The 19,518-nt window shown below is 35.0% G+C and overlaps 1 protein-coding gene across 1 annotated transcript in view; it reads right to left on the bottom strand.

Moving 5' to 3' along the window:
- The window catches only part of LOC127837737 (uncharacterized), a 117,884-nt gene extending 100,058 nt beyond the window's left edge, over nucleotides 1-17,826 (bottom strand). Inside the window, exons 1-2 of the mRNA XM_052365053.1 lie at nucleotides 17,639-17,826; nucleotides 1,721-2,724 (exon numbers count right to left, since the gene is read on the bottom strand). Coding sequence (XP_052221013.1) covers nucleotides 1,721-1,808 — 88 coding nt within the window. The 5' untranslated portion in view covers nucleotides 1,809-2,724; nucleotides 17,639-17,826. The remainder of the gene's footprint in view (nucleotides 1-1,720; nucleotides 2,725-17,638) is intronic.
- Between the last annotated feature and the right edge of the window lie 1,692 nt (nucleotides 17,827-19,518).

Raw genomic sequence — 19,518 nt, 5'->3', positions numbered from 1 at the left:
AAAAGGAAAGAAATGTTACCAATTTCAGCAAAAAAATGTCAAGGTCGATCCGAAAGTATCCAAATGAAAACTCGTCACACGACAAAGCGACAATGGCGTCAAAATTGTGAATTTCAGACTGATGAGAGTAATTTTCATCTATTGTAAGATGCATTTGAAACATTCGAACCTTAAAATATTCCCCGATGCAGTAATTTATATTCATTCACCATTATATGTAGAAAAGTATCCAAGAAAATGAGTATTCTTGGATTTATAGCGTGACATAAATATATTACGACTCTGGTTGACTTTCGATACAGGGTTGGCTTCAGCGTACAGGTATGCCAATACTATATAAACTGTATGCTGAAGTTTCTTTAGCTACTCAAACTGTAGCCTATAAAAAGTGCTTTTAGCAATAGTGATAATTAATAACTGCACCAAAGTTTTTACAAGTTATGATACACAGCAAATATAAATTGTTTTATTCTCTTTTAAATGTATCAAATGAAAGTTTATAACAATGATTATTGAAGATTAAGTACATGTAGTACTATAAATTGAATATTGGTAAAAAATAACTGTTTCATCATCCTGCAGTTATAATCCATGTTTAGTACATGTAATTAAGGAAATATTCCAGACCAAGTAAGAGTTTGGAAAACCTCACTCTTCATCTGGCAATAAAAACACAGTTGGCCCATTTTTAATACCTTCAAAATCACATACTGTTTCCTATGTTTTTAAATGAAAATTCCATGGGTGCATAAAAAGGGTCAGCATGAGCATTGTTTGTAAAAGTGTGTATGAATTAATGTTTTTTTATTTCCAAAGGCTAGTACAATACATTATAAAATCTATTGGAAGATAACTGCACATAGACATGCTTTTGCTTACCACAGTCTTCGAAATTAACACACGCCCGATCGCCCGTGGCAAGTAAAATTACTGCCAGGCACATACAAAAATTCACGTTTGTGGCCCGCCGGGCATGTAAATTATTGAAGCCAATTGACATTTATAAAAAAAAATCGTAAGCGGTTCTTGATATTTGCAGATCTATTTTTCAATTTTGCGAACAAACACCTTGCCGTAAGTTGTAAAACAATGAAATTCGATTGGTTTAACAACATGCACCTGCTTGCACATGTCATCGTTATTGTTTTTGACCGATGCAGTTCGGTCACATTCGGTTCTTATCGACGGTTTCTCTAGACATTAATCGAGAAGATGCTTTTTGAATCGATCATTTCAATCAAGTAATACGCTTCCGTTTTTGTCAATGTAAACAAATGTCATTGTCGACATAGAGGCAGTATCTTAGGTATGTTGATGGGGCTAAGCCCGATAAAGCACTTCCAAAATAGAAAATTGACAATGATTTAGAGAAAAAGGAAGCCAAGAAATGGTACGAGGACACCAGAGAACGCTCTTTTCAAGAGCACTGGTGTAACGATCGACCGTCTTAATTCTAGTGATTGATTAGATGTAATTGTATTCACTACTATTGAAACAAATGTTCTGCTTTACTATGTGTAGCATGCAAGTGTTAAAATGTTGTGATTTGTTATAATTTTGGTTAAAAAAGTTTGGGCATGTAAAAAATATGTTGGGCATGTAAAAATTTTTAAGTAACTGGCCCGACTGGCATGTAACTTTTCAAAGCTAATTTCAAAGACTGTTACCGGTAGTTTAAATATGTATATACAATTGTAATAATTAACACAAAAATACTCACGCGAGTTGACGGCCGCCATTCCTGATCGCCCTTCGCACACCCACAGCAATACCATCCAAACGAATAACATTTTTGTCTGAATACACATGAGATGATCAGAAACACATACAAATGTAGCCGAAGTCACGATTTCTTTAGACTTAGTCGGGCCAGTCGCATGGCATGACCGACATTACAGAAACAAACATATTAACAAAAAAATCAGTATGGTTAGTCGTAGTCAATCATATATTGCAGTATGCAAGTTTTTCAAGTCATTTAATTTCACGTCAAGTTTTCCTTAAATTTTCAAATTAGCAACAATCGACAAAGTAACACACTTTTGAACTGAAGTTCAAAAGCTGAAAAATCAAGTGAATTTAACTGCTTACTGTGGTATAAGTTCTGAGTGGTATTCCTAAGCGAATTTAAATATCCGATGACATTTTTTTAAAGAATCCTATCTAAAGTTCACATTGAACTAAGATTTTAATGAGTGCGTTGACACTTCAAATTAGCACACTTCAATTTATATTCATCAAATGCACTTAAATTACCTCGAAAGCAGTAAGTTATTCAGTATTGTATTTCCAATTCTTTGAACTTTATGTAAATGTATTCACAAAAGCAGCGAGTTAACATCACTTTCAGAGAAATGTACCAGAATACATACAGTCTGAAAATTACCCCTCACCCTGTGTGGCAATTAATGTTCACAATTAACATCAAACACTAGGCCACTTCAGTCTAGTTAAATACCTGTTAAAACAAGCTCAGGAACCAACTGTTTCACACCAGCAGATGTTTCAGAATATTAATGGCATCTGAGTTGATATTGGGCTCAATTTACGACTCTCAACTTGTATATGTTATAAATTTCCAATATATGTACATGTACATGTATAGAAATGCAGCATCTACTATCTTCTCACACATATAATACTGCGACTCAATGTTCAGTTGGTCACTTAAATGACAGTTCATCCGTTTCTATTTGTTGGTCCCTGCTTCTGTGATTTCTGAGTCTGCAACAAAAAATTGTATATCAACATAAATGGTCATTTATGCCATGCATTAATTGTAATGTGGCGTAATTGAATGTCAAACGCACTTAATCTTTTTCGTAAAAACAAGACAAGTCTCTGACTAATTTCTAAGTATTTCTTATATTTTTCTATTAAAATACTTTCTAACACCAATTCTAAAATTATAGTTTTAAATCTTAATGTTTCATTCCAATCTAACCGCAGAGTGCCGTTTTGACACAAAACATCTCGTTTTATATCGAAATACACATAAACATAAAATAATAATATTTCTTATAACATATTTGATTGGTCAAAGCGTTTTACTGAATACTTGTTAATTTCTGATTGGCATGGTCAAAGAATTTCCTTACTACTTGTTAATTTCTGATTGGCATGGTCAAAGAATTTCCTTACTACTTGTTAATTTCTGATTGGCATGGTCAAAGAATTTCCTTACTACTTGTTAATTTCTGATTGGCATGGTCAAAGAATTTCCTTACTACTTGTTGATTGCTGATTGGCTGACCGCTTAAGTATTGTTCTAAATCACACTCCCCGGAAATGGTGTGACCAAATTATTCACGCTTTTACCCATTTACCGGATATTCATCGTAGACGTCTGATTAGACTCGCGTGACCATTTCAGTGGATGTTTTTGATTGCTAACCCAGATTGCACTTCTGGTGATAATAAGATATTATTGTAATCATTGTTCTTGCATAGTTAAACGGAGGTACTAGATAATTTAACTAGAAATTGCGCGCCAGAGGCCGACGCGTATCCCCACGCCGCATGTTTGACCCAGGGGCGCCTCAGGGTTGGTAATGGGGCCATGCATAGTTGAGATTGACCGTATTGTCATAAGAGAAGTTCAGTATCAATTAGAAGTGAATTGGTGTAGAAATGAAGAAATTATAGTAAAAGGCATTTTTGGATGGGCGTGGCCTATGTGGGCGGGTTGCCCCAGGGTTGGTAATGGGGCAATACATAGTTGAGATTTACCGTAATGTCATAAGAGAGGTTCAGTATCAATTTGAAGTAAATCAGTGTAGAAATGAAGAAATTATAGTAAAAGGCAATTTTGGGTGGGCGGGGCGCCCCAGGGTTGGTAATGGGGCCATGCATAGTTGAGATTGACTGTATTGTCATAAAAGAGGTTCAGTATCAATTTTAAGTGAATCGGTGTAGAAATGAAGAAATTATAGTAAAAGGCAATTTTGGGTGGGCGTGACCTTTGTTGGCGAGGAGCCCCAGGGTTGGTAATGGGGCCATGCATAGCTGAGATTTACCGTAATGTCATAAGAGAGGTTCAGTATCAATTTGAAGTAAATCAGTGTAGAAATGAAGAAATTATAGTAAAAGGCAATTTTGGGTGGGCGGGGCGCCCCAGGGTTGGTAATGGGGCCATGCATAGTTGAGATTGACTGTATTGTCATAAAAGAGGTTCAGTATCAATTTAAAGTGAATCGGTGTAGAAATGAAGAAATTATAGTAAAAGGCAATTTTGGGTGGGCGTGACCTTTGTTGGCGAGGAGCCCCAGGGTTGGTAATGGGGCCATGCATAGCTGAGATTGACTGTATTGTCATAAGAAAGGTTCAGTAGCAATTTGAAGTGTGTGGAAATGAAGAAATTACAGTAAAACTGCAATTTTGGGTGGGCGTGGCCTATGTGGGCGGGACGCCCCAGGGTTGGTAATGGGGCCATGCATAGTTGAGATTGACCGTATTGTCATAAGAGAGGTTCGGCATCAATTTGAAGACAATCGGTGTAGAAATGAAGAAATTATAGTAAAATAACCTAAAACAGAAATGTGTTTGTCAGAAACACTATGTCCCCTTGTGCGCCGCTTTGATTTGGGTTTTTTGACCTTTGACCTTGAAGGATGACTTTGACCTTGACCTTTCACCACTCAAAATGTGCAGCTCCATGAGATACACATGCATGCCAATTATCAAGTTGCTATCTTCAATATTGCAAAAGTTATTGCAAATGTTAAAGTTGGCGCAAACCAACAGACCAACCAACCAACAGACAGGGCAAAAACAATATGTCCCCCACTATAGTGGTGGGGGACATAAAAATGAGTGAAAATCTCTGACCCGGCCCCACCCCAACCCCAATAACTTTTGACCCAGGGGTCAGATCAAAATTCTAAATAGTGCAGGGTCGCACATATGCTCATAGCTACCATGTGAATAAGTTTCAAGGTTGTAGTGCTAATAGTGTAGGAGGAGATAGTGGCCAGGACGGACAGACAGACAGACGGCGGAGATAACCACAATATCCCCACGCTTTCAAAAAGCGTGGGGATAACAATGGAACTTGAAGTTGGACTGGTTTGAAATCTTTCAACAATAGACAGTGAGAATAGCCACACATAACCAAAATGAGTTTTTAGAGTGGAATGCTTTAACAACTATTTTCAAAGGTTAGTCTTATATTTTGTCTTGATTTTTTTTTCAAATCATCAAATAAGATATTAAGATCATCTGCCATAAAATGCTAATGTATATATGTAAATTACTATAGTTTTTTACACACATGTCTCAATAATTATTTATAATTTTATGTTAAACTTTTATTTGTTTACATCCGTATGAGAATAGTTTTTATCCGGATTTGGCACTTAAAAAAAACTATACATAGATCTTAAGTAATATGAGCATTTAACTCAGTACGGTTACGTTTTTTTAATGCCAACAAAAATTAGTGGTGAGAAAGTTTATTGATGTAAGGAAGACTGGTCTTTACGACGGAATTCTTTCACGGGAAAAATCGATCACTCGTCGGTTATGTAATCCAGTCACATTTAACACAATGGTTAGAGTTGCGCCCCTTTGAAAAGTTTTGTTTACTTTAGAACGCAACGATGTCTGGCGAAAATTAATGGCCGAAAATGAATGGCTCGACGATTTCAAAAGATATTTCCAGCAAAAATAAAAGGCACTGGCGATTGGGAACGGTACTTAGGATCGTTGGGAACGGTATATATGGAGATTGGGAAAGGTCCGGTGCTAAAATTGGGAAGCCTCCGGTAGGCTTTGGGAAAGGTACCGTTCCCCGGTACTAGTTAAAGAAGGAAAAAAAACGCTGATGTACTTTAACATTGGCCATTATAACTTTTGCAATATTGAAGATAGCAACATCATATTTGGCATGCATGTGTCTATCTCATGGAGCTGCACATTTTGAGTGGTGAAGGTCAAGGTCATCCTTCAAGGTCAAAAAAACAAATCAAGGGGAAATTATAAGCTTTAAAGGGAGGTAATTAATGAACCTGTCAAATCAAAGCGGCGCAGTAGGAGGCATTGTGTTTCTGACAAACATATCTCTAGTTTTATGTTATTTTACATTATCTTTTTCATTTCTACACCGATTTACTTCCAATTGATACTGAACCTCTCTTATGACAATACTGTCAATCTCAACTATGCATGGTCCGATTAGCAATCCTGGGGCACCCCCTGGGTCAAACATGCGGCGTGGGGATACGCATCGGCCTCTGGCGCGCCATTTCTAGTTAAAGTTATATTTTATGTATACTCCAATATTATTTATATTTAACAAATAATAATTATTTTCAAATTCTATACTCATGGCCTATAAGTGCGGCTATACATCACAAAGATTTATTATTAAATTCCCAAACTTCACTTATGTTATTATAGTTTCCAACATTCAAATATTTTCTTTATAGAACCATTATTATTATGAAATAAGATGTATCAATACTTACAAAAGATATTTTATTTCTACATATTACTGTAAATAGACTTTTAACATTTTATAATTACATTATTAAAATATCTGTTTAATTTCTGAAATGCACAAATGATTTTGTTATATAATTAAAACATCTCTTGATAATTTCTGAACTACAATTATGATAATTAAATTTAACTTATAAATTTCTATCACATTATTTATATTATCTGTTACTAAATTTCTATCATATTGTAATATATATAGGATCTGGCACGAGTTGTCATATCATACCATATTTTATTAAACGAGTTCAGGAATTTTGTTAGTAAGCGAGCCTTTGGCGAGCTTACTAATGAATTTCCTGGACGAGTTTAATAAAATACGGTATGATATGACGAGTGTCAGATCTTTTTTATCACATGCTTTTAAATGAGCAAATTAAATAAATATTCACGCAAACATAATGAAAAATCCAGAACGTTGTTTACAGTTCGTGACGTCATTTGACGTTGCAACGTCATTTCAGCAAAATTACAAAATGCGATTGGTCAATAATTGAAAACTAAGCCAATGAAAACTCTTTAAAATGTTGTATTACACATGTGTAATATTAAAAAAATATGTAATGGCTATAACACATGGGAAACAGGGTATGGCATTTGATAATATATAACCAGGCTTTTTCCGCTCCATTTTGGGAATATGCCACACTGGAATTTTGGGAATTTCGCGTCGTGAAAACCCCCATTTTGGGAAAAAAAATATTCGCAAAGTTGGCTCAATTGGGAAAAATTATCGCATGTAAATAGTGTTTCTGATATTTCAAAGAAGCCGTTAACTGGTAAATAACGACTATTTTGATAACTTATTATTAAAATTTTACAAAGATTATGAACATGTGAGATAAGTGCAGGTTTTTTAATCTGAATTTGGGGAAAAGGCCTGGCCTTTTTTGAGCACAGGTGGAAGTAACGTACCCAGGATAGTTTTTTTCATATATATATTTTTAAGAGCCCAATATATTCAAATAAATATATAAAATCAAGTTTAATGAGAAAAAAATTGACAAAGAGCCATGAAAAAAGATCCCCACCCTCTGATATTGGAAACATAACAAGGTCATTAACTAGACTTTATTATAGACCTGTCTTCGCGGGCCGCAAAAATGTCAAAAATAGCTTTAATCCAAAGCATCCCTTGATCCTACTATGGGCAATTGGACAACCTTTCAAAAAAAGTTAACTTCAAAAATATCTGTCCAGCCGTTAACTCACAGTCGGTCGAAAACCGAGCAATATTTCGAGTCCGTTTGTCAACCCAAATAAATCTTCTACAGAATTAGAAACAATATTTTTGAGTTTTTGCCCCTTAATCAATAGCTCGCGTCCTATTCCTTTGAAACAACGAAGCGTGTCAAATAATGCATGCATATGCAACCACTTACCCCTAAAAACTTATTCCAATACAATCAGAATGATAAGTAATTTCCATTTATTTACATTTACTAAAACGTCGTTGTTGTTGTTGATTGGATATTTATGTGCCTGGCTCTGTCAGTGTAATTCACTGCTAAGCCGGGTTCAAGAGCGATGGCTACTTTCGTTTTCAAGTAAATCAAATTTAGAGTTAAAACAGTTGTTGCAAAGAAAATATAACATTTTGGAATTAGTTTTTAGGGGTAAGTGGTTGCATATGCATGCATTATTTGACACGCTTCGTTGTTTCAAAGGAATAGGACGCGAGCTATCGATTAAGGGGCAAAAACTCAAAAATATTGTTTGAAAGTCTGTAGAAGATTTATTCGGGTTGACAAACGGACTCGAAATATTGCTCGGTTTTTGACCGACTGTGAGTTAACGGCTGGACAGATATTTTTGAAGTTAACCTTTTTTGAAAGGTCGTCCAATTGCCCAAGGAGGATCAATGGATGCTTTTGATTAAAGCTACTTTTGACATTTTTGCGGCCTGCGAATACTATCTATGATAAATTCTAGTTAATGACCTTGTTATGATTCCAATATCAGAGGGTGGGGATTTTTTTTTCATGGCTCTTTGTCAATTTTTTTCTCATTAAACATGATTTTATATATTTATTTGAATATATTGGGCTCCTAAAAAAATAAATAAACAAGGGACAAAATTGTCACAAAACCAGGTTTTCATTGTGAAAAAAAAATCTGATAAAGGGAGAAAACTCAAACTGAACTTTTGAAATGACCAAAAAAAATTAACCCCCTTTGTAAGTTTTTTTTATTTTTTTAAATCTATTTTTAGTCGTGGCGACCTTGACATTGGAGATATTGACGTGATTCTTTCGTGGGACACACCGTCCCATGATGGTGAACAAATGTGCCAAATGATTTTAAAATCTCACAATGAATGACATAGTTATGGCCAGGACAAGCTCATTTATGGCCATTTTTGACCTTTGAACTCAAAGTGTGACCTTGACCTTGGAGATATCGAAGTAATTATTTCGCGCGACACACCGTCCAATGATGGTGAACAAATGTGCCAAATGATTTTAAAATCTGACGATGAACGACATAGTTATGGCTCGGACAAGCTCATTTATGGCCATTTTTGACCTTTGAACTCAAAGTGTGACCTTGACCTTGGAGATATCGACGTAATTATTTCGCGCGACACACCGTCCAATGATGGTGAACAAATGTGCCAAATGATTTTAAAATCTGACAATGAACGACATAGTTATGGCCCGGACAAGCTTATTCCGCCAGCCCGCCAGCCAGCCAGCCAGCCCGCCCGCATTCGCCAATCTAATAACCAGTTTTTTCCTTCGGAAAACCTGGTTAAAAAATAATATCCAGGGTACGTTACTTCCACCTGTGTTTTTGAGGTGAAAAAAATTGTGCGAAGCTCCGGATTTTGAGGAAAATAAGGAAAGTCTTAAATAATCATTAACATATTTTACAGTTTTTAAAACAAATTCAAGGCAACACATAATCTAATTATGCAACACTTTCTATTTTCTACACCGGATCAGGTTAACTTATATATTTTAAGGTAAAAAAAAAATAAAAAAATATTTTTTTAATTTTTTTTTTGGAATTGGGAATTTTTTTTCAATTAGGAAAAAAACAACCAGATTTGCATTGGGAATGGGGCCGAATTTCGGACCCGTGGCATAGGGCGGAAAAAGCCTGATAACATTATATTAATGTTACCGGGTATATGGATAAACAATATCTACTGATGTAACTAAATTTGTAACATTTTATTTAACATTATATAACATTATATTTATGTTATATGGATTAATATATTTCTATTATTTTCTTACATCACTATGTTACGTTACAGTAAGTAGGGACAGGAACAAACACTCAAATGATTACCGGTAAAATGTCCCATCTGATGAACGTATGGCACATTTTTTTTGTCAGTACTGTTCTAGATCAGGGCCCATTCAGGGGAAAGAGTTATCTTTTTTTAAATGATAATTGCTTATAATGTTTGTCATCGACACTTGCTACATTGTATTTTCAATCAACACTTGCTACATTGTATTTTCATGAGAAATTTCCAGTAAACATACTGCCATTAGGCCTAAATTAAAATTAAGTTTGTTTGCCCTTTACTGACCGACCCACTTTTGACCCCCCCGACTCAAAAATTGTTATTGCGATTTCTGAAAACGTATTTTTTTTATTTTCGTATTTTTCACCAATCATAAAAGAGCAGACTGCAATATTTATTCGTGCACGTATTATCCCTGTCCATTTTTATCACCCCTGACCGGTCTAGGTTGCTTAAATACATGTAGTTGGAATTTAATATGCTGATTGAGCTTGTCGAGTCGCCGAATGACAGCTGAATTACGTTTTGGTTTGCAAATGTAGCCGAATATATACGATTTTATGTTGCTATCCAGTATCCAAGCATCATTCTATATATTGCGAAGGATACCGACCTATCCCGATTGGGCAAGCCTGTTTTTACACACGTCCAAGATGGCGGCAAGTAGACAAGAAGTTGTGATGAGTGGCGGAAATGATAAATAACATTCAAGTTAACAACCGATATCGTATAGTTATCAGGATATAATTTAATGAGTGTGTCAATTAACGCAAAATACTACGGTTGAGATAAAAAAACAACAAATATTTATAAGAAATCTGCACAGTCAATGTGCGTCACGGAAACGAGTGTTGGAAAATTGGAGTTCAGTCTACTCACAAAGTTAAAGCATGTAAGATGAGTATCGTTTGAAAATGGAAAGAGACAAACATGTTTTGATTTAAATGCTAGTGGATCTGTGTATACTCAGATTCATACGAATATTATGCTTTATTATGTTTGTCACGCTGTACAGTTTACTGAAAATCAAATAGGTTGTCAAGTAAAAGATATTGAAAGGTAAACAATTTAATAGATTATTTTAACTCTATTTAATTCATCATTAAGTTTTGTATTAACACAACAAGAACACTAAAGCCTGTTTGTTAATCTTTGTTAATGTTTTCCCCATATGATATTTAATTTAAAAATACTGAATTAAATTAATACTCTTAAAGAGGTTATGATTAAAATAAATGGTGAATATAAGAATCTATAGATTATTGCAAGTTTAATATGCATGTGGAGGGATATTAACTTAACATTGTTTCATGGTAAGAAGACATTAAAGCAGCACTTTATAATATAAAAATGCTGTTAAACATGAACTTAAAAGCAATTTTAATTCTGTTACGTATAATCATATTTATAATGCTTAATGTTTCCGAATTTCATGGTTTATAACGCTATTTTTCCCAATTTCATGGTTAATCACGCTAATTTTCCTAATTCAAACGGCACAGGCTGTAAGAAATTAAAGCAAACAAGATGTGTTTGAGAAACACAATGTCCCCCTATATGACGTTTGACCTTGAAGGATGACCTTGACCTTGACCCTTCACCACTCAAAATGTGCAGCTCCTTGAGATACACACGCATTTCAAATATAAAATTGCTAGCTTCATTATTGCAGAAGTGACATAACATGAGCAATTTTGACCCATATATTAGACCTTGAAGGATGACCTTGACCTTTCACCACTCATAATGTGCAGCTCCATGAGATACACATGCATGCCAAATATCAAGTTGCTATCTTCAATATTGCAAAAGCATTCATAAAATAAGCGATTTGGGCCACATATATTTGACCTCTGACCTTGAAGGATGACCTTGACCTTGACCTTTTACCACTCAAAATGTGCAGCTCCATGAGATACACATGCATGCCAAATATCAAGTTGCTATCTTCAATATTGCAAAAGTATTCATAAAATAAGCGACTTGGGCCACATATATTTGATCTCTTACCTTGAAGGATGACCTTGACCTTTCACCACTCAAAATGTGCAGCTCCATGAGATACACATGCATGCCAAATATGAAGTTGCTATCTTCAATATTGCAAAAGTATTCATAAAATGAGCGATTTTGGCCACATATATTTGACCTCTAATCTTGAAGGATGACCTTGACCTTTCACCACTCAAAATGTGCAGCTTCATGAGATATACATGCATGCCAAATATGAAGTTGCTATCGTCAACATAGCAAAAGTTATTGCAAAATGTTAAAGTTGGTGCAAACCAACCAACCAACAGACAAACCAACAGACAGGGCAAAAACAATATGTCCCCCACTACTATAGTGGGGGACATAAAAAAAACACACTATTACATGCAAAAAAACAGCAAACAAGATATAGTTGAGCTACATGTACATAGGGCTTCGTACACTGCAGGGCTTTCCTTTGACCCGAGCTCCCGGGTTTTGACGCTTGAAAATTACAGAAGACCCCTTTTTGACTCTTGAGAAAATTACGTCATGCGTCACATTTGACCCGGGGGAATATACCGACTTGCGCCAACGAGATCAAAAGCGATAATTGGCTCGGGGCGGAGTATCTCATTTAGTACACGCTAATCGTTAACGCCCGTTTCCAATCATCGAAGCACAAGTCCACCCAGTAGGCGGAGTTTGGTTAATTAAGAAATCTAGTATTGACCAATTAAAACACTGCTGGTTCGATGACGCGCGTATTAAATTTCCATTGTTTATCATAGCGTTTGTTATCAGCTGTTTGCGGAAAAGACGTGTATTAAACCCACCTAGTTGCAATAATCCATCTCCCAGCTATTGACCCTCTGAGCTGTACGTATGTACTCATAAAAGCTCAGAGCAAGAACTATAAATCCACCAAAACAGAATGGACTCATCCGCGTCAGTTTTAATAATATTCAATATAAAAATAATAATATCCATATCCACAGAACACCGTAAGGCATATTTTGAGATATTTCCAGAGTATGTCAGAATGTATTTCCATCACTGTTTTACTTCATGATTGCTCAGTTCAAAGACGCACGAAAGTTATGCTGGCATATGTAATGTCTACAACGACAAATTACACGCTTTGCATCAAAGTTGCTAAAAATAACTATTGAACCGATATAACTGACCTTGTGGCAAAGTGACAATTTTTGCATGAGCTAATTGATAACAAAATACATGTAGGCGTAATAATTGACCGTTTGAGAAGGCATAGAAAATGGCATGTTTGTCGCACGTCTTCAGTGAAGATGGCACATGAAATAATTAAAGGGCGTCGGAATTTTTGATGGGATTAAATACGGAGGCACCTTTTTCGGTGAGTAGAAATAATTTCCTTTTATAGTTTACCGATTTATATAGGCTATTGTGTTTAGGTACCACCCGTATGTTGTTTTTTTTTTTTTGTGATAGCCAGCGGAAATGTTTTTTTTTCACATTTTGTATTTCAGTGAGTGACTTTCCATCACAGAATGTGCTGCGCAGGTTTCAGGACATGTGCAAGAGAAGAAAGTGAGAGTTTGCTGGTTTTATGCTAGTTGTGTGTGTGTGTAGTCATAGTGTTGTTTTATTACCTTTTCTTTACTAGGGCACCCATTTGAGATCACTCTTTAAATGCATGAATGATTTATTTATTTGCTCAAATGATTGTTGGTTTGTAGAACATATGACATATTGTTTTGCTGTATACATGAAGTAAATGTTGTATTAGAATACATATTTTGTATGTAAACTTTGAGATTTTGTGTAGGACATATGACATATTGCTCTCTGAGATGTTGTGTAAGACATGATATGACATATTACTCTTTGAGATGTTGTTTAGAACATATGACATATTACTCTGCTGTATACATGATGATGAAGTTAATGTTGTATTAGAATACATGTTTTGTATTTATTAATCATTGAAATATTGTGTTTAAATGCATAGTGTTGTAGTGACAGTACAATGTAAGAAATAAATGTTAACATACATCTATCTTTTAATTTGTTGCTTTTTATATATTATATCTCAGTAATTTGCTTAAATTGCAAAAAATCATTGACTCTCCTGCGTTATTATTAGGACTCTTAAAAGTTTGATTTTGACTCTTGAAAATATGGTCCCAAGAGTCCTTGACTCTTGAGATTTGAGGTCTAAGGAAAGCCCTGCACTGCAACAGTGCTTTAATAACAGTGTTTCAAATATTCATAGACTATAAGGGTATTAAAAATATAATTTCTCAAGTAAATAAAATAATTTTCCTACCTCCTACCCACCTGTTAAATCTAGGGTCGGTAAAGGGCAAACCAACAATATATTAAGTGTGGCCTTATCCTCATTTATTTCAATACTATGATGAACTGCATGTTACCTTCCTCTTATTGCGTAAATGAAATAAATCCAAACACGAGCGTGTTATTGTGCATTGCCTTAAACTAAATAAAAATGTTAATCCAAATTTCAAATGTATCTATAACATAATTCTGACAAAATTCTGATCAGAAAATTATGTATTTAATATGTGGATATAGCAATACAAAATGATTTGCCATTTGAAGAACACACAAGTTGGGGCCTGTGTTGTTTTCATTGCAAGACCCTGAACTGTGAATAACATGTCAGATATGTAGACATTAGATTAAACTTGGTTATCTAATAAATTACTGACACATTGTACATTATGTACTTTAAAGTTGTCTGCAATTTAATGAAAAATGCGACTGCACTTTAAAGTTTTTTTGTAGTTTCTTTGCATAAAAATTGATTATTAAATCCAATATTCAGCCAATCTTTTATAAATATTTGTTCCCATCTCTAATTATATGCTATCCACATTTGATAATGCAAAAAATAAATATGATCAAATAAAGATAACAATGTTACTATTATGTACATGCATACAGAATATATATTAGAAGGATTTACAAAGGTACATGTACAACGTATTTTTGTATGTCCATGAATGTGTCAATTTAAGAATGATTATGTTTGCATTTTGTTATGAAAAACAACTTGAGTAATTTTTATTTAAGCTTTACGCTTTAAGATTCTCTATGACAATTTTGAGGGAAGCTTTGAAACAAAAATGAAAAATTGAAAAATGAATTAATTCCATATATAAGGGACTTGTTAAAAGATTTTTGCAATTTTGAAAAATTTAATTAAACAAACTTACCCACTGAAGTGTATTATTTGGAGAAGTTTTAAATAATTAAAATAGAAAGTAAAATTATAGCATATAAAAAGAAGTGCAAGCCCTAAGGGATTGAACCCAGCATCTCTATAAACTAACATCACATCATGCAGGAAGTTGAATTTAATTGTGGTTTGAACACAATATTAGTACACATTTCTGTCACAGTATTAATGAGAAGCGTTACGAACATTTTATGATAGTTTTAATTTCAATATAGGATTTTAAATAAACAAAGATATATTTTTTAAATATTAGTCGGGAGTAATAGTTTGCTTGTTTGAATACAACACAGTCACATAAGTCCTTGTTTGAAACTCTGGTGAATTTTTTGTAAGTTTATAACTGTCATTCTGCCAAACTGTGAACAAGTCCTTTTAAAGAAACAAAAGCTTTAAGGTAAAGCAAACATTAATGAAGTGTATTGCTGTGGAGATCTCATATGACATTTTGCCGATTCATTTAACTAAAATCAATGAGCCTGAATTTTTTCCTCAGTTAAGAATTCTCTAAGGCATGTGTTGATTTAAAGTAAAAGAATGTTTTTGCATAAAACAAAAGTTAATGCATTTGCAAATTGGAAGAAATATAAATTGTATAAGGAAAAACATGTTTCTGATTGCTTTTCTCGGTTACTATTGCAGGTACAATATGAAGAATATCATTTAATTTGTATGTTTCTATATGTAGTTATTTGGAATATTCTAATGATGATCATGTCTAACAAGGGAAATTAGTGTTGCTATCTTTTTATTAACAAATGCTTTAAAATTTAGAATAAAAGTGATGTGAATACATTTCCCAGGGTTAAACTTACTAAGTTACAGAGCTGGATTGGAGATTAACTAAATGTTGAGATTTATTTTATTTTATTTTTAATTTTTCGTTCAAGTGGGAATTTTTGGATCCCACCGGTGAAAAATATGTTTTTTCATTGGAAATGGACAGGCCCAAAAAAATTAATGAAAAAAAAACTGTTTAAGGTCTTAAATGATATCATATTATACTTTTTACAGTACTGAACAAGATGTGTTTGTGAAACACAATGTCCCCCTATATGGCATTTGACCTTGTAGGATGACCTTGACCTTGACCCTTCACCACTCAAAATGTGCAGCTCCATGAGATACACATGCATTTCAAATAAAAAATTGCTAGCTTCAATATTGCAGAAGTGACATTACATAAGCAATTTTGACCCATATATTTGACCTTGAAGGATGACCTTGACCTTTCACCACTAAAAATGTGCAGCTCCATGAGATACACATGCATGCCAAATATCAAGTTTCTATCTTCAATATTGCAAAAGTATTCATAAAATTAGCGATTTGGGCCACATATATTTGACCTCTGACCTTGAAGGATGACCTTGACCTTCCACCACTCAAAATGTGCAGCTCCATGAGATACACATGCATGCCAAATATCAAGTTGCTATCTTCAATATTGCAAAAGAACTCATAAAATGAGCGAATTTGGCCACATATATTTGACATCTGACCTTGAAGGATGACCTTGACCTTGACCTTTCACCACTCAAAATGTGCAGCTACATGAGATACACATACATGCCAAATATCAAGTTGCTATCTTGAATATTGAAATACTGCAAAAGTGTACATTAAATGAGCGATTTTGACCCATATATTTGACCTTTGACCTTGAAGGATGACCTTGACCTTTCACCACTCAATATGTGCAGCTCCATGAGATGCATATGCATGCCAAATATCAAGTTGCTATCTTCAATATTGCAAAAGTTATTGCAAATGTTAAAGTTGGCGCAAACCAACCAACCAACAGACCAACAGACCAACCAACAGACAGGGCAAAAACAATATGTCCCCCACTACTATAGTGGGGGACATAAAAATACAAACTTGCAATGAAACATGTATGAGGCATTCTGCTGGAATAAGTTTTGATAAAACACGACTATATACTACCAAGCTTCCTTACATGTACCTCACAACTTACCAACATAAACAAACATTAATATTCTATTTATAGATTTTTACAAATTAAGCAGTTTGTATAATTAACTCCACTACATAGGTGCATCTACAAGTTTAACACATAGATGATATGTATGTGATCAAACTGAATGCTGGCCACCCATTATTCTAATCCACCTGACATCCTGGCAAAATTGCATCCATTTCATTTCAACAAGATCTCTGCCACAGGTTAAGTGAGGCCATCTCTTCACTGATAACACTTGCCCCAAGTTAACCTACTGGCTAATAACATTTGGCACTAGGCCATGCTCTCTAGTTTCCAACTGAATAAATTAGGCCTGCGAAACCTAGTTTGATAACAACATTTAAATTAGACATAAATTAATTAACTTGGACCGGACGGGATTTGCTCTACTTGTTGGTCAATGCTATTTACAGCGCTTCATATATAAACTGCGTGTGCTGTTGTCCCCGCTAGGTCAACTAAAAATGGCGACCTTTTGCCTTTTACATGAGTACTAACAACCTACAAATAAAACATGTGCTCCAACAAGAATGCTTGCATTGTTGACAACAAAAAATTTACCATACGCACAGTCGTGCATACTTAAAAACAGCGGAATTTAGTGTGTTTTCCAGTTTGTGATGATTTATTTGCACAAAGAAAACAAACAATTATACGCATGCACTGTAAAGAAATACACAAACAAGTTTACCGTTATGGGTTGACTTCCACAATTTACAATCGTGTGTTTAATATTCCTGGTAATTACACAGAGTGTACATATACAGAACACATCTCACTTGTAAACAAATCGTTAAGCACTGTTGACATGCTCAAATATGTAGCCAATCTACGTTCAAATTGTACACATTTCGCCCGTAAACATTGGTGTGTGCTTTTCGTAATTGACACTTTTCCAAATTAGGACTGTGACGTAGGGGCACCTGTAAGAGCGCCCTCTATGTTTGTGAAAATCTGGGTCACGTGCATTAAACTATGAATGAAATATACGCAGGATTGTTTACAGGCATTACGAGCTTTCCGAATATCAATTTCAGTTGTTATTTAAATGCCAGAACATTTTTTGCCAAGACCGTTCGGAATGTTGAAACGGGATCAAGTGTTTTATCTAGCAGTGCGTGCAAGGGCTGGTACAAACAAACAAAAATTCCGTGTAATGTCAATAACTAATTTCTAGGTTAATTGTAAGTAATGTTCACCATTATCTCATACAATGTGCTCTAGATCCAGGGTCCGTCTTATGACACAGCGTGCGAAATTTTAATATTAAAGGGGCCTTTTCACAGATTTTGGCATTTATTGAAGTTTGTCATTTAATGTTTTATATTGATAAATATAAACATTGGATCTAAAAAGCTCCAGTAAAAACAAGGATAAAATTAAAAAAGAAAAAAGTAACCCTCAACTGGGCTCGAACCAGTGACCCCTGGAGTGAAAGTCTATCGCTTAGACCAATCGGCCGTCCGTTCTCATACAATGAGTGTTGACTTTTTTATACTTTATGTAAGCAATCCTCGTAGTATCACAAAATATAACTACAACAACAGAACTCTACAAATTATTCAATCGTTTCGCGTTGCAACGCTTTATAATTTTCAGGTTTTTAAATCGTCAAAAGATTAATCTAATGGATATTTTAGAGCATGGTGAATGTTAAGCACTACATACTGTTTCCTCACAAATATCATAACTACAACGAAAATTTGCGAATCTGATTTTTTTTTAATTTCGTCCATTTAACAAAACGTGAAAAGAGTAGGCAACTGCCTATGGTCCCGCGACTAATAAGGGCCCCATGAGACCTGTTGCAAAATTTTTTTTTCATATTATTTATTTCTGGATAAAAAGTTGAATAAGTAAATATACAGGCTAAAGAGATTGTTTTCTTAAATTCGTAATATAATAATTATAATGTCGTATTGGCATTACGGTTTTATTATGGCATTACGGTAATATTATGAAATTGTATACCTATTATGCTATAAAAGGAAATTGTCACATTTTAAATATTGCCAGCCTTGTCACCGGTATTCTAATTTAAACGTTCTAGTAGGCACTATAGTCCGACTAGGGGCCGGGGGCGTGGGCCCCAAAGTTCCACTGCCTATGGGCTTCCACGGTGCTGTTGTTGTTTTTGTTTTTTATCGAGTGCACCGGGATTGTCTCCCATATGGCCATCGCCCCCAGAAAGACGTGTTAGTTGGTTACGGGGGATAGTGCAAGATACAGGAGACACCCCGTTCCAGAGGTGACCCTGGGTCTTTTAGTGCCCGGTGTATAGCACCTAGTACACTGCACCTCGGTTTATCGTCTCATGCGCAAGACGAGTTAGTAGGTTAGGTGCAGCGGGGGATCGAACCAGCGATCTCTGGATTGTGAAGCCAGTGTGTTACCACTAGACCACGGATCCGCTACACTTCCACGGTGCTTATCCGGCACTGTTAAGATACCAAGAAAATGATTACAATCGAGCGCTCTGGGAAAACTTGACTTAATGCATGTGTGTAAATTGTCGTCACAGATTAGCTTGTGCAGTCCACACAGGCTATTCAGGAACAATACTTTCCGCCT

The sequence above is a fragment of the Dreissena polymorpha genome, chromosome 7 (genome assembly GCF_020536995.1).
Source record: "Dreissena polymorpha isolate Duluth1 chromosome 7, UMN_Dpol_1.0, whole genome shotgun sequence".
In the NCBI taxonomy this organism is placed as follows: domain Eukaryota; kingdom Metazoa; phylum Mollusca; class Bivalvia; order Myida; family Dreissenidae; genus Dreissena; species Dreissena polymorpha.
Note: the sequence above shows the minus strand (reverse complement) of the source record. Positions and strands in the feature narration are given on the sequence as shown.